The 16,647-nt window shown below is 38.8% G+C and overlaps 1 protein-coding gene across 3 annotated transcripts; it reads right to left on the reverse strand.

Moving 5' to 3' along the window:
• Nucleotides 1-557: 557 nt before the first annotated feature.
• ZDHHC6 (zDHHC palmitoyltransferase 6) lies at nucleotides 558-16,527 on the reverse strand. Of its 3 annotated transcripts, none has more exons than XM_055424646.2 (11): nucleotides 16,103-16,527; nucleotides 14,644-15,116; nucleotides 13,902-13,993; nucleotides 12,593-12,752; nucleotides 11,216-11,377; nucleotides 9,566-9,619; nucleotides 5,336-5,503; nucleotides 3,307-3,348; nucleotides 2,454-2,599; nucleotides 2,313-2,359; nucleotides 566-1,312 (listed from the first exon to the last, which is right to left on the reverse strand). In XM_055424646.2, the coding sequence occupies exons 2-11, from the start codon at nucleotides 14,908-14,910 to the stop codon at nucleotides 1,209-1,211; spliced, it is 1,242 nt and encodes a 413-aa protein (XP_055280621.1). In that variant the 5' UTR covers nucleotides 14,911-15,116; nucleotides 16,103-16,527; the 3' UTR covers nucleotides 566-1,208. The 3 variants fall into 3 exon arrangements, with proteins under 3 accessions (XP_088698455.1, XP_055280621.1, XP_088698454.1); XM_088842328.1 differs by lacking the exon at nucleotides 16,103-16,527 and adding an exon at nucleotides 15,944-16,082; XM_088842329.1 differs by lacking the exon at nucleotides 16,103-16,527 and having other exon boundaries at nucleotides 558-1,312; nucleotides 12,593-12,660; nucleotides 14,644-14,831.
• Nucleotides 16,528-16,647: the final 120 nt, after the last annotated feature.

Below are 16,647 nucleotides of genomic sequence, written 5' to 3' on the forward strand. Positions count from 1 at the left end.
TGAACTTATTTACAAAACAGAAATAGGCTCACAGACATAGAAAACAAACTTATGGTGACCAAAGAGGAGAGTCAGGGAGGGATAAATGAGAGATAGGGGAGATGTTATAGACATACACTAGGGCGTCCCTGCTGGTTCAGCAGTAAAGAATCCACTTGTAATGCAAGAGACATGGGTTGGATTCCTGGGTCCGAGAGATCCCCTGGAGAAGGGCATGGCAATCCACTCCAATATTCTGGCCTGGAGAATCCCAGACAGTGGAGCCTGGCGGGCTACAGTACATAGGTTCACAAAAGAGTTGGACACAAGCATGCACAGATACACACTGCTGTATATAAAACAGATAAGTGAGAACTTACTGTTTGTATATCACAGAGAACTATGTTCAATATCTGGTAATAACCTACAATGGAAAAGAATCTGAAAAGGAATATATGTGTGTGTGTGTGTGTGTATACCTGGATCATTGCTATATACCTGTAACACTGTCAATCAACTATACTTCAATTAAAAAATGTCTACTAGAATACTATGAATCTCAATATGCCATTAATTGAGTATTTATTTGAGGCAAATATGTATGTCTTAAGACTTACGATTAAAGATACCGATTTTCCAAGATGCAGTAAAGCAGCAGTTTTTCCATAAGGAATTAAGACTCCTTTTTAGTCAGCAAAAAGAAAGATGCCTGGAGTAAAAACTATGATTTATACAGAACAGCCATTGATCTTTATTTGATTTGACAAAATCATCATTATTAAAAGACGGGTAATAAAATCTGAGCTTACATTGAATCTGACAAATTAAGTTCTATAGTATCTAGAATATCAGAAATTCGGCCGAGGTGGACAGAGGATAAAAGCATCGCATGCAGATGCTCCTGGTAGAGGGGGAACTCTATCTGCAAGTCAGGTCCACAGTGTGCAGCGCACACAAAATCCTAGAGAAAATGCAATTGACTCACTTGGGTGAAGTGTTTTTCCTTTTGGGAACGGGGAGAGGTGGCAGAGAGGTGCAGGAATTCAAAGGCATGTGCAGAATGGCTTCTCCATTTCAAAGTGGTAATAAAAATATTTAGATCATGGCACTAGGGCACCTTTGAGGAAAAGAACACCTTAACCAGAGTAGGCTCATTGCATAATTCTTTAGTAATATGTACGGTTTTCAAGTAATGGAGAGGACTGACAGGAATTTTACTTCAAAAGTGGCTATCTATTTTTCTTCTCACCCTCTGGGGCTTGGTCTGTTTCAGCGTCACAGGGGCACTTTTCTACACAGTTTCTAGGGAACCATCCTCTTATTCTTGAAACACCTGAGGGAGAAAATGAAATTGATATGAAATAGATATATCAAAATGACATCTGTGAGACTTGTAAATCCTATTACTTCAAACTCATAAGCTTTTAATTACTCCCCCATTTTGATAAGCACAACTTGAGGCTAAAATTAACTAACTAAATAAATAAAAATTCAAAATATATACATTCCTAACAAGCTAGAAAATAGGTATTTCCCAAGTTCCATCATCTGGGAAAGGGCTTGTATGTTCAGGAGCGCTCCAGTGGAGTCGGGTGGAACCTGGTGTCCAAGCACATGTGTGTGACTGGGAGGGAGTCTGACACACTGTAACACTTCATCTATTCTAGGGACCTATCTCCCTGGAGATATGCTTTTTAGATTTTTTTTTAACATGTGTACTTCTATATCAAGCTTGCATAACCTATCACATGGGCTAATTTATGATTAACCCAGTGTTTTCAAAAGAGCATTCTAAATTAATCTTTAAAGAAATAATTCTTAAAAGTAAATTAAAAAATCAAAGACACGGAATATTTCAATTCACTAGTTTTATCGTAATAGAATGATTCACTCAGTGGGTGCATGTATAGCAAAGCAGCTTAGTCACAGGCTCTGAGCCAGACTGCGTGGGCTGGAGTCTTGGCTCTTCCTGCATTTAGTGTGGCCTTGGGCATACTGCTAAGACTCCCCACATTTCAGTTCCCTCACCAACAAAATGTCAATGACAGCATGGATCTCAGAGGGCTGCTGGGGACTGAATACCACAAATGAAGCATTTCCACAAGTGTGTGTTACATATTTAAGTATGGGATCCCATGTTCACTAATCATTGCAAAGACCCGATAAATACAGGTGCTATGGAGAAGTAATACACGGAGCTTCTTTTTGTGGCTTAATGAGTGCCTTCCTATAGTTCCCCTAATGCATGTGACTGTTTATAAAAGCTATTCTTGTAAAATCTGCAGTTATTGCGGGCAGTCTTATCCTTTAAACACTCGCTTTCATGTTCATACCTTCTAAAATGGAATCATCAAGAATTTTGTCTCCATACAACCAGTATCTGAAATATTTAGAAGATTAAAATTAATTTTTCTTTTTAGTCTAGATGCCAATTTCATTATTCAAGAAGAAACTCAGTACTTTCTATTACTTACCGTAACCCTCTTGTGGCTAAGATGAATTCCCCTTTCTGTAGCCTTATCCGAGGCTCTTCAGTGCAGGGGCTCGTGAAGAATGTTTTGATTCCTCTATTCAAAGGACAGCAGGTACCACTATAATCTTCTATCACTTTATACCGGACCTGTCATCAGTGAGTAGAACAATTTAACATTAACCCATGTACGAAGTTTTTTAAGCTTGAATGTAAACTGTTAAAGGTAGACCCAGAATATCAGGCAACAAGTCTTTCCCTTTTGGTTCGCTATCTACCCACTTCCCTTACAGAAGGTAATTAATTGATGCTTCTAATTCTCAGGCTTTTCTTACCCTTCATTTCAAGCACATGGCTAAGAATAAAATTTTAGAAGCAGTGCTGCCCAATGGAACTTTCAGAAATGGTGGAGATGGTTTATACTTGTGGTATACAGTGTGGTATCCCCTAGCTACAAGTAGATACTGAACACTTTTAATGCGGCTGGTGCAACCAAGGAATTTAAATTTGAATTTTATTAAAATTAATTTAAATTTAAATAACCACATGTAGCTTGTGGCCACTGAATTAATTGTTCAGCATTACTTTAAGGACAAGTTTCCCACTAGGGAACTATATTGAGGATAATTATCTATTGACAATATAAATTGACTAAATTCCCTCCAAACCTGTAGTCCAAACTATCTGAATGAAAACAAAAGTAAAATGCATCAAAGTTAAATAAATGTATTAAGAAATATTATTTAATAAAAGCCAACAGTTGGTTTTTTACTTACAGGCAATTTTAAAAGCTACACAGAAGTGCTGAGCCTAACAAAAGGAAAAGAAATTAGTATCACTGCAAAAGAATTACTTACACTTCTGACTCTTTTATCTGCTTTTTGTTTCAACTGTTCTATCTGTTTGGAAGATATAAAAAGAAAAAATGAAATCTCATATCTCAACACTGAAAAATAGGCTTTCCTCATTTACTGTATCAGAGTGACATGACAAACTCCCAATTTTCCGATATTTCAAACTGCTACAATTTAAAGGTTACACTTTTTTTTTTTTTTTAAAGCATGGAAAGAAGGCTCTGTGACTAAAAACTGGCGCTGAAGTGGGACTTTCTTCTCAATGTCCCCTCGCCAATGTCTTTTATCTGTGTATAATCACAGAGCACTCCCTGTGGCCCAGCAATCAAGAAGATGTGCTCTCTGCCCTCCGGGGGCTTCCAGGCTAGTCCCTTAAGATGAAGCAGTTCAGAGACTCACTGAGTCTTTACAGAAACTGCAAAGTTCATCAACAATGAGTCTTCATTTCAACTCCTCTTTTCCACTTATTCAGCTGCTGCTGCTGCTACTGCTGCTGCTAAGTCACTTCAGTCATGTCCGACTCTGTGTGACCCCATAGACGGCAGCCCACCAGGCTCCCCCGTCCCTGGGATTCTCCAGGCAAGAGCACTGGAGTGGGTTGCCATTTCCTTCTCCAATGTGTGAAAGTGAAGTTGTTCAGTCATGTCAGACTCGTAGCGACCCCATGGACTAGCCACCTCAAAAATATTAGAATAAAATCAAAAGTACTACTGGTTCAGCATAACGACTACATGACATCAGGTTTTATGTAACAATTTCACATTTTCACAGCAAACTAAAGGATACAAGACTTATATTTCAATAGCTGTCACTGCTTTTAAGATAAAACTCAAATTTACTGCATCTGTAAAACAGAATACTAACTTTTGGATCTAAGTTTTTCACTAGAGAAATGGTTATTCCCTGACTGACCAACCATATATGCAATTCTAAGGTTAAAATACTAGCTACTTTAAACCACGGTAAATTCAACATTCATTTTCTGATTTTACATTTCAAGTAACTACTACTTGGCCTTTATTCTTGTGGAGACTGATTTGAAGTTGCAGTGTTAAAAACTGCCCAGCACTACACTAGATATAAGGGGAAATATTGGTGATGGACAGGGAGGCCTGGAGTGCTGTGATTCATGGGGTCGTAAAGAGTCGGACACGACTGAGTGACTGAACTGAACTGAATCTCTGCTTAGAATCTTGCCAAGTTAAGTTAAAGATACAAGCATTAAAATTGAGATCGCACGTGCTCATATAACTAGTATATGATTAGGTACCAAATCCAGATGAGTCTAATGGGGGTGGGGGGATTGGAGCTGATCTGAGTAATTTCTGATAAAGAAGAGGTTATATGGCGTAGAAAAAACTGGGGCAGGGGGAGAATTGTATCAGAAATTGTATCAGGGATTTGCTGAGTGGACTAGGCTGATCGGAAAGGCTGATTCCCTTCAGGATGTAGGTGGTCTGACAAAATGTGGTCCAGTGAAGGGAAAGGCAAACCACTTCAGCATTCTTGCCTCGAGAACCCCACGAACAGCATGAAAAGGATGTAGGTGAAAGGTAGCTTTTGGCTGGGTTTTATAAATCCAAGGTAAGGAATCAGGGGGGCTTCCCTGGTGGCTCAGAGGTTAAAGCGTCTGCCTCCAATGTGGGAGACCCGGGTTCGATCCCTGGGTCGGGAAGATCCCCTGGAGAAGGAAATGGTAACCCACTCCAGTATTCTTGCCTGGAGAATCCCATGGACGGAGAAGCCTCGTAGGCTACAGTCCACGGGGTCGCAAAGAGTCGGACACGACTGAGCGACCGAACGGAACGGAACGGAAGGAATCAGGACTTTATCTCACAGGCATGGCGAGATAAGAGATTTAAATTGAAGGAGGGACATGATACAAGGAGTGCTTGGGAATGCACTTAGATTCATTTTGACATGCTGAAACAATTCTTATTACCTTTTTACTGTAAAATGCCATCGGAGTTAAGGAGAAGTTAAGAGGAAGAAGGTCGGGTAAAAAGGAAGACTATCTGAACAAAACACTCACTGTTAAGCTGTACTGGTGACAGCCTTCTCTTATTGGCCAGTCCAGTCCATCTCCTTCAGGGACCCCTGACCATGTGAATACCTGTTTGAAGTTCTTCCATCTACTTCCCATATCATAAGGAAAAACAAAGACTTCATCTAGTTGATAATATTGAATTCGATCTTTAGCCTGTGGGTAACAAAGAGGTAAGTTGGCAGATACACCTGCCTTAAATGGCTTTTGGCAATAGACAATTGAGAACAGTTATTCCTCAAATTTGTATCACTTCTAAAAATACTTCCTCCTTGTTATAACATTAGAATACATAGGAGTAATAAACACTTATCACAATACAGGAAGAACTTGTCACACAAACACCAACCTTGTATAAGATCATCCACAAAATGTGTGACAGGGCTTTTTTAGGAATAAGTCTAAATGAGACTGAATTTAAGCATTCAAAAAGGCTTATTAAAAGTTAGTAACTTTATTTCATATATAAAAAATCCTCAATGTTCCTACTTGTTCAGTAGAACAAAAGAATCCATGTGTAAAGAACAGATGTTAACAAAGAGATTTAAGAGAAAACAAGGGTTTCTTCAGGCTGAAAGGAACTTGTAGGAATAGCCAGGAAAGGTGCAACAGGTGAGTCATTTTATGAAAATTTTTTTTAAGTTAGCAGGTGAGTCATTTTATGAAAAATTCTTTTTAAGTTAGCAGGTAAGTGTAAGAGATCTTTCAGTTTTACATACCATTACATATGTCTGCATACTTATATAGGCATTTATATACACATTTTATGCATATATATATCCAGGTTTCATAAATTATATTCTGCTGCTGCTGCTAAATTGTCATCTTTTACCTAAGGGAATAAACTGGCTTAGAATTTCTGAATTTCTACTGACACCTAGTGGTATAAAGATACATTGTCTATTCCTACAATAAGTATACAAACCCAGTTGATATTTATTGTGTAATAAAATATGGTAATTTTGACCCATTTTCTTTAACTTAATAGAATCGTTTGCTTGATTTTTATTGAGCAACATAGTGCCAGTTTTAAAATAACTTCCAGATTTAGTGTGGCACTTTACAAATAGCCTTGGTCATCAGCAAAAAAACAGTTAATCTAATGTCAATATATTATGCTAACTAGAGATTATACCTTGAAATATTTTATTATCATTGGATAGTATTTTAGAGAAAAGTTTCTTGCAGTTACTTATAAAGTGATATTGATAATAATTCAATTACAAGAACTGTCAAGCTGTAACAGGAAAACATGTAAGTCCATCCCCACCCGATAATGAGTAACTTCTTTTCCCTTCTTATAAACAAAAACTTCAGCGTCTTAAAATGGATTAAGAGCCTCAGAGAACAGAGACCTAGAATATTAAAAAAGACAAAATGCTGAGGATGAGAGCAGTTTACAAAAACAACAAAGGCATGGAATCTGAGAGAAGCACACGGTGAAGAGGGAACTCCATGTACAGTATGTGTTAAAAATTGACAGAGATGTGCAACAGGTGCCAAGGGAAAAGGGAAGAAAAGTACTTCACTTGGTCTAGGGAGAGTCGAGGAAGGTTCCTCGGAGGAAGTGACAGCTGAACCAAGTCTCGAGGGGCAAGAAATAAGGAAAAAAGAGCTAGGAAGGATATTCTAGGCAGATGGAGCAACATGTGGAAAAATACAGAAGCATAAGATGTGTAAACCATTTGGTATTAGCTGGTATGGAGTACGAATGGGATGGGCAGGGGTGGCAATGAAGAGAAGCAGGTAAGGGGAAGACATGAAAGGTTTTAGTACGCACAAGCTAAGGAGCTTGGACTTAAACTTCTATATCCGTGGTTCTCAAAGTATGCTTTGTGCATCTCCTTCAGTCCCTAAGACCTTTTCTTGGGGTTGAACAAAGTCAGACACCTTTGATAATAATACTAAGACATTCTTGCCTTCTTTCATGGTGTTGACATTTGCAGCGGTGGGTGAAATTGCTGACACCTTATGTTGGCGTCAAGACAGTGGCACCAAGGTGTTATATTCTTCATTCTACACACTCAATTCAAACCAAACCAAACCAACAAAAAGCTCAGTTTTACATAAAAATGTCTTGATGAATAAAAATTATTTTTATTAAATCTCAGCCCTCAAGTAGATGTCTTTTTAATATTCTGTGTGACAAAACAGGAAATACACATAAAGCATAAAAAAATGCTTATCTCAAGGAAAACACCTGTCTGAGTTGTGAGCCAACTAAAGCTGTACAGCCGGCTTTTTTCATGAAATGATATTTCTGTTTGAAAGAATGAGTCATGTAACAGACAAACCAAAGTTAGTCAGACTTCAGTATTTAGTGGATGTTGTTTCGAAAATGAACAAAGTCAGGCTATTATTTAATATAAACAACTATTTGTTGCTAGTGAAAAATGTAAGGCTTTCAAATGAAAATTAGGATTTTGAAAATTTACATCACCACTATGAGCTTGACGGCTTTCCAATATTTAAAGATTTTCCCCATAAAACTGGTAGTGATACGAATGGATTTACATTTTGAATAATGAGCTGTATCAACAGTCTAAAAATCTGTGTTATCTGTAAACCAGTATGTTCCAAAAGACCAATGCCTGATGCCTTATATGGGTAAAAGATCCATTCAAAGAGCAAGACAAATAGGTGGATTTGAATACAAAAGAATACAAAAGAATGCAAAAAACTGACTGATGTAAGTTTAGATCTCACATGCAACTAACCTCTCGACAACTAGCACTTGTCAAGTCACAGTGTATTGTTGCTAGCAAAGAATGTCCACTGTTTTCTAAAAGGCATGTCAAAATACCCTTTTCTACCTACTTAGCTGTTTGAGGCTGAATTTTCTTCATATACTTCAATCAAAGCAACATATCTCAACAGACTGAACGCAGAACTAGATCTGAGAATCCAACTGTCTTCTGTTGAGTCAGATATTAAAGAAATTTGTAAAAACGTAAAACAATGCCACTCTCCCTATTCTGTTTATTTTGGAAAATTTAATTATTTTTCCAGAAATGTTATTTAACATATAATGGATTTACTATTTCTATTTTCAAATGAAATAATATTCAAAGGTTTTCCCAGTTAGAAAATATGGCAAATGTCAATAGATATAATACCCAATAGTATAATTAACAAAAGCTGTTTAGTGTACTTAACAATTTCTGAAAATGTAAAAGGTCCTGAGGGGCTTCCCTGATGGTTCAGAGGCAGAGAATCCACCCATCAATGCAGAGGATGTGGGTTCCAACCCAGGGCCGGGAAGATCCCCTGGAGAAGGAAACGGCAACCCACTCCAGTATTCTTGCCTGAGAAATCCCACAGACACGGAAGCCTAGAGGGCTATAGTCCATGAGGGCGCAAAAGAGCTGGGCACGAATTAGTCGCTAAACAACAAACAACAAAAGGTCCCAAGACCGAAGTTTGAGAGCTGCTGCTATAAATTAAAACTCACCAACTGGCTGCTAGGGGGCCAAATATATCATATAGGTGTGTTTTCTTTGGCCCATGAAGGTTTTCTGTTTATTTTGCTCTTAATTTGAATTGCTTCTCAATGCTTAGAAACAAAGCAGGTAACATAAAAATCCAGATCTCTGGTTTTTCTTGGAAAAAACAATTACATGATCTCACAATATTAGGTAAGGATTTCTCTGTTGCAACGATGAGCTTGGCATGCTGGGCAGCTCTGGAGCACAGGCTGGCTCCACTCCTCTAGGTTATCTGCCTGGGCCCCAGTGCACTGCGTTTACAACCCCAATAAGCTACAGGGATGGAAAGGCTCTGAGAAGTTTAAAATAGGGAGCAGGGCATATTTTAACATCAGAATCACAATGGACAGTGTGAAGTATGTATTGGAGGTTGTGAAGTTTGTGACAAGCTAAATGTTCTAAGCTTTATCTGATGTGTAAAGGCTATGTGACGGCACCTTGATAGGACAGACGCTCCCATCCCAATGGACTGCCTTCTACTCCAGTCAGAGAGAGTATGGCCAATTAGCTTCATGTGTGACTTAGAACAATTCAGTGTGAGATGGTTCTGTGGGAGTTTTATTGAACCAGGAATAAATCAAACGGTTCCTATAATCACCCTTCACGTGGCATGCAAATGACATAAGGAAGCCATTTGGTAGTCAAGCTTTCATTTGGGGGCATTTACTAGTTAATCTGATCTATTAGTTAATCAGCACTTTATCAAAATTAAGAAACTAATTCTAAAATTTACCTTCTCTTCAATCCATGATTCAATAGATGTTTTGTTTCTGAGAATTATTTTCATCTGGAAATAATAAAATTTTAAATGTTACTGGTTCATTTAAGATTATCATCTTAAAAAAAGAAAGACTATCATCTTTACACTACACCTATGAGACAGTTTTTATTGCTCCATTCCATAGATGAAGGTATCAGAACAATAGAGATTAAATAAAAGACCACGTGGTTCATCTGACTCTAAATCATTGGACTATATCTTCACATGACTACATCAATCCACAATCAAATTTGAATCTATGGCTTAAATGAAAAATCATGCTTTAAGTACTACCTTCTGAATAAGTTTTCCGGAGTATTAATAAAATATGATACAATCCATTCAATCAGCATTAACATTTTGCCATTAAAATTTTACCAATATTTTTAATAAATCTTAAATGCACGATTAGCCTATTTATTACAAGTAACAGTGACTCATTACAGTCAACTTAGACATTCTGTTTGCCTTAAAAACTGAGCATATTCAGTCTTGATTCTATTTTTTATTTTCCTAGAAATGACAATTCCATTTATGTAGGTTTTTACACCACATGACTTCAGTTTATTTCTAATATGATTCTTAATTACAGGCATTGGGGAAAATTTTTCAAAGAATTTGATTCCAGGCTAGTAAAAAATATGAAATATAACCCAAACCAGGTTATTTTAAAACTAAGAGTTCAAAAAGGGTTGGGTAAAGCATCAGGGCCTGCTACCACAGTGTTTCTAATTCTGAGAGTTCTGCAATTCTCTGATGTCTGGTTGTGCCTTCATGGAGACAGTGTGACACAGGAAGAACAACCCTGCACTAGGAGTCCTTACCATATTCCAAGGGCCTAGCACAGTATCTGGTTCATGGTGGGCCTTCAATGGATGAATATACTAATGAAACAAATGCAATGGGTCATAAGAACTATTTTTCGATCCCTTCAGAGTCACATCTTCCTTCTCTGGGCTCTCACAGCACTTTGTACATAAATCTATGATATACACATGACCCTGATTTAATGGCAGGAACCTCTTCATTCTCATTATTTTAGACTCAGAAATTAGCAGAGTGATTCATCACAGAGCAGACATTAAGTAGCACCAATATCATAGGGTTGTTATGGAGATTAAATGAGCTAACATATGTAAAAGGCCTAAAATAGCGCTCTATAAACGTTAGCTATGTTATTATGCTTTTGATTAATATATGCCATCATAAAATAACATTACTAATTATGTTTACTGAATGCACAAATGGATGATATTGGGTATGTCACTTAACCTTCTTGTGACTCAATTACTCATCTGCAAGGAAGGGAAAATAATACTCCTCTTCAACTTCTTTTGGGGTTGATGTGAACATCAAGAGAGACTGTGAGAAGAGCTTTCTCAAGGATAAAATGCTGTGTAACTCTAACTTGGGATTTTTTAAATTAAATCATTATCAAGAAATGATGGCAAAGTTACTTCAAAATTATCTGACCTGCAGAAGATAAAATTCATCACCTAGATGGAAAAAGTAACAATAATCTCCATTTCACACGGCATACTTAAATGCAGCTTTTTTCTCCTTCTCATTACAAGGGGCCCCGATTACTCGACAGTGTTAGCTCGAGGTAATGGAGGAGCTTACCTGGATAAAGAACAACATCCCAACAGCTATGGTTGTTCCTAAAGCTAATCCCAAGGCAAACAAGGTGGCAGCAAATGCAGCTAATCCGAAAGGAATAATCGGAAGAGGGTCTCTCCGGGCTGCACTCACATCAATCTTGACCGTGTTCCACCCAAAGGAGAGCTGAGAACAACAACACCACCCACAAGGAATACTTGGTTGTTGTAAATGCTTAGACTCTACTGTACCATTTAAAACCACTTGATCAAGAAGATCAGCAAATGACAATGTGCTACTGTGGCCAAAGCAAACATAACTTTTTTTCTAATTAATTCTGTGGCTTGAACTCATATCCTCTTTGGTATTGTCAAATGTTTTTTGCTTGTCACTGTTTCCTCAGAAAGCATTAGGTAGACTGCACACGCATTACTGGGGATGAATGATAGTGGACACAAATCTAAGTTGTAACTGTGTCTCCCAGCTTCTCCTCACTTTCCTATATTTACAGTGCTCTTCCATAGTGACAAAGAGAGCCTAAGATTCAGTGATTTCTTCCCTCTTGTTCCACAACCAGAGGTTTAAGAACTAGGAACATGTAGGTCAAAACATGTCCCGCTGATGTGTACTGCCTGGCCTGCAAAATGTTTTAAAATATTCAGAGTTAGGTACCAACATTTAGAAATCTAGTAGTTTAGAAATCAGACTGCACATAGAAAGTCTGGGTTTTCAGATTTTTCTTGAAAACACCAGATGATCTGGCATTGTCACGCTGGATTTCCAAACATCAATAAATGGCTGAAGTAAAATATGGGTTATCCTCTGTGTGAAGGGCATGTGTTTTCCAGGTGCCCATTAGGCCTGGGTCCCTCATTTACCTCCAGGCCTCCTTAAGGACCTGAATTTGTGACCACCAAACTTTATCTCATAACCACATGCTTATAAATCAACTCAATCAGTTGTACGATATTTAAGAACGTGCACTTGCTGTGTGAGCCATGTTCCAGAGCACTGGATTTAGAAACGTAAGAAAGAACTGCAAACGGTCACAGGATAGAATGGAAACAGAGCACACTTGTACTGTCTTTTTCTTCCCACTCTTCTGCTTTTTCCTCTAACTAGTCTCTACCATAGCTTATTAAAGTCCAATAAGTTATACATAGTAAAACTTCAACTATAGCAATATACGGCCAGTTTCCAGATAGCATATACAAAATAATCTTTCCTCATCTTAAAAACTGTTTTAAAGCTTTTTTAAAAAAGGAATCCTTGGAAAGGTAAAACAAAGTTTTACTTCACCACCTAAACTGCAGAACACCTATTTCCAAAAGGGACTTCTTAAACAATCTTGATAACTACTATTTAATCTCTTATGATTTGATAACAAATGTTATCACTTACCCGATTATAAAGCTGCGTATACATCGTCATAACAAAAATAAAGGCAGCGTGAATACAACCCAGTGGTGCTAAAAGGAGGAACAGCGTGAAGGAAGCATGATTCTGATAGCCGCAGCAGTTGTTGATCCAAGGGCAGTGATGGTCCATCTTCATTACACATCTAACAGGAAAAATTTATAGAAAACCTGAGGCAGAAAATCCTGTCTATACTTGAAATAACTTTGGTCTTCAAAAGATCAAGCACACAGGAATCTATCATGTCCATGCATGAGTCACAGAGGAATAATACTTTATAGAACAGAAAGAAAAATCTTTATGAGTTTTTAAACAACTTTGAACAGTGACTTATTTTAAATTTTAAACAGCCAAAGAAGGGGCAGGCTTTGTAATTGCTTCAGAGGAAAAAGACGTCTGCTACAAGTAAGTTTGTTTAAAGAAGTCAGGAGGCCCACTGAGGTTCATTATAAAGAAATAAGCATGGTTCCTGATTTTCCTCTTGCTCTGAAATGCAGTGACTGGAGCGGAAAACAACAGAGACCGAACAAAACTACTTCTAAATCTCCACTGGGGCTGATGCGGCCTGGCGGACGCTTGTAACTTCCTTCCTTCATGTGCTTATCCTTTACATGTGGAGTCTCTGAGCTAAGCAAGCTAACTCTGGAATATAAGATGTGGTTTAGTAAGTGAAGACTTACTCTGTTTCCTTTCCTTAAGATTGTTAGAAGAAAATTTTCTTGCCTCAAACTAAACTTTATTTGCCCTTCCAATGGTCCCCCTAAACCTCAGAATTAGCATCATAAATTTCTTACTTATCAGTGGATACAGATGTTCACTTACAAAGGTTCTATCAATAGCTTAATTCACATTTTTTACAGTGATTCTGTTTTCTTCCAATTAAAGCTTTTATATTAAATACTTATGATAATAGGCACCTGGATTCACTTATTAGATTTATATAAGCATAAATGTGACTCAACTAAATAATGGAAAAAGCAGGTCTCCTTTATAATTTAGACTCAGAACAATTCTAAGGCTAGTTAATATGACAGTCGACAATTAACCCTGATTTACGAAAACAACTTAAAGTATAATGTTTTATTCTGTTCCTGTCACGGCAAGAAGAAAGAGTGAGACTTTCATTATCAGAATTGACAATTTAAAAGTAAGATTATGGACACAAGTATTTTAACAACATTGTTTACAAAGTAGTCACCTTGCAGGGAATAAAACCAGGATTGATGTGCTAGAAAGAATAACAAAAGAGAATCAAGTTGATCAGTCTTCAATAAATAGCAAAGACAGACAGTACCTGTTACACTTTCTGCAATGATGTGACCGTGGTGCCTTGTATGCTTGGCAGACTTTACAATACTGGAGGTACACGCTATCCTGAGAATTTTCCTTGGCAGTGAAATATAAACAAAATATAAATTTCTGGGTAATTGGAAAAGTGATATTGCTGTTATCAGAAATTCATTATTTTTAAAAAATTTAGCTCTAAAAGAAGGGCTGGAAATGCAAGCTAAAATTCAAATTCCATCTTTTCCCCATCTCCCATAAATGAAAATCAAACTACAGTATTTATTCATAAGGCTTGGCTTGTTATAAGCTGTCCACTGTTTCTGAATACTTTATAAACTAGTAGCTTCGCAAAGAGTCAGTCACAACTGAGCGACTGAACTGAACTGAGCTTCTAAAGCATTTTTCTCAGTTATGAGAGATGTTAATATGTTACATGAAAAAAAAATCCTAGTCCAAACCACACTGTGGAATTATGAGGCACCTGATATACAGTGTTTCCTAGAAACTTATGACTAAGTACTCATTACTACCACTCCGTTGTTTTTTTTTTTTTCTCATTGAAATTGCTTTGGGAAATACTTTCAAGCAGGTATGAAAAAAATTCTTTGAGCTCTGAATGACCAGTGATTAGAATAATGTGCTTAGTCTCCACCAAAGGCTATGTTTGATATTACTGGTTGGCGGGTAAGGAAAAAACTAAATATAGGATTATCATGAGGGTTCACCATTTTAAGGAACCTTTTTCTTACCGGTTTCCACCCCAGAGGGACGAAGCCAGGACCAACAAACATGGCATTGAAGTAATTATAAAGAATCATGACAGTCCAGTTTATCAACATGATGAAATTCACGCTTCCTCCAGTGGTATGTAAGGGCCAGTACCACAACACAGAGTCAATCATGGCCATGGTAGAACATATTGCTATAACACCAAGGGCTATGACGGGACCCCAGTGACAAAGTCTCTTTAATTCTTGGAGATTTTCAAACTTGACAACTGAGCAGAATGTACCCATTTTGGTGAGAAAGAATGTCTTTCAAGGTTTTTAAAGAATTACAGATTTCCTTTCTCTGTGCACACATTTCCTCGTGCCACAAGTCCGTGTGTGTTCCTTAACTGTCATGTCTTCACGTTGTGGGACGTTAATGCAGATTACGCCATTTTCACTGTTAAAGACACTTTTTATCTAGGAGAATCCAGTACCTTGGTTTGAAACTTAATCTAAAGAAAACAAAATGAGAAGGTTCGGTAAGACATTTTCCTATCTACTGTATTTGTTAATTTCAATAATCGCCTAAATAGAAGCAGCTCACAAGTACATTACTATGAAATGAGTATCTCACCAAATATCAAAAAGAACCATTTTCATCTTATCCAAACTTATAGTCAATTCTGAATGGCAGGTAAACTGGATCCATGATTCTTAAGTGGTTGTTTTTTTCCCTTTGTTCCCAACTTGTCAGAGGACTATGTCTGTGCAACCGTTTAGTGAAAGGCTGCAGGAAACAGAAAAATTTAGAGCTGGGATGTATGGTTGACCTAATCCAGTTTCCTTCTTCATTGAAAGGAAAATGGCTCAGGGAGGCTGAGCGATTAAAGCACTTGGGTGAGTGACAGCTGAATCCCACAGAAGCCAAATCATCAAACTTCCTTTACAGAGTTCTAAACTGCCTCCTACCCATTCCTGAATTAAATCCAGTATGATCCAGACAAGGTCTACACCGTTTGCCTGCGGTTGCCCCTCAAAGGCTAACTTAAGGTCTGTCTGTGTTAGAGGTAAAGAAACCGGGGGATGAAAGCTACAGGAGGTAAGGAGAGAGAAGCGAGTGTGAACTCAGGACCGGAGGCGTATATGAGAAAAAGCACGAATGAGAATATTTCAGGGAAGAAAAAGAAAAGAAGGCGAGGGACCGGGAAGGCAGGACGGCGAGCGCCGGGAAGATCTGTAGAAGGCTGTTTAGGACTGGACTGGAGTGGGTCAAGCGAAGAAGCTCTGAGGGCCAGAGTAACAACGATTCCCACGCAAGACATGCCGCGCTGCCTCGTGCCTCAGTTTCCCTCCCGTGTTATGGAGCAGAGCACTGAGAAATCCTCACGCAGGGGACGAACATCTTGGTAAGGGTGGCTGGCCTCGACTTTCTGGAGATGCTGGCCCCATCTGGGTGGGGCGATGACCGCAAAATCACGTCCCCTGCTTGGACTCACACCTCGGTCCGGTCCTCAGTGCCCGCTCCTCGGCCATCGCATTTCTGGGGCGGCTCCGGCTCACCAGGAGCAGACTCTCTCCCGCTCGGATAACTCCGTCCTGGGTACCCCCGCCCAACGCAAGTAGAAAGTAAATTCTGCGCGCTGCAAGCTGGGGTGCGCGACGACCAGCCACGACCCGCGTCTCCCCGCCAGCGCCCTCGCAGCTGCTCTCCCGCTCGGGCTCAGTGCGCAGTCTCCGTGACAGCCACTTCCGGGAGGTTCGCCGCATCAACCTTCCGTCGGGAAGCAAGTCCCTCTGGCTTCTAGCTTGGGGAAACGGAACCGCTTTCCAAAACGCGAGGGAGGAAAAAACTGCCTTTCAGTGATTCCTGAGAACACGAATATATTTTTTAGGCTTTTGGGGACACTGATTGAAGGGGTTGTCCTTCAGTTCAGTTCAGTCGCTCAGTCGTGTCCGACTCTTTGCAACCCCATGAATCACAGCACGCCAGGCCTCCCTGTCCATCACCAACTCCCAGAGTTCACTCAAACTCATGTCCATCGA

Source organism: Moschus berezovskii, chromosome 12 (assembly GCF_049115385.1).
Source record: "Moschus berezovskii isolate FMDL1 chromosome 12, NW_MosBer_1.0, whole genome shotgun sequence".
NCBI lineage: Eukaryota > Metazoa > Chordata > Mammalia > Artiodactyla > Moschidae > Moschus > Moschus berezovskii.

What these genes read in the sequence shown, in the direction of transcription:
- ZDHHC6 (XM_055424646.2), bottom strand. Translation starts at nt 14,910, where the DNA reads ATGGGTACATTCTGCTCAGTTGTCAAGTTTGAAAATCTCCAAGAATTA. An exon ending in GGATGTTGTTCTTTATCCAG is followed by an intron (nt 9,620 to 11,215) that starts GTAAGCTCCTCC and finishes TATTATTTCCAG; the next exon opens with ATGAAAATAATTCTCAGAAA. An exon ending in GTCACCAGTACAGCTTAACA is followed by an intron (nt 3,349 to 5,335) that starts GTGAGTGTTTTG and finishes TCTTCCAAACAG; the next exon opens with ATAGAACAGTTGAAACAAAA.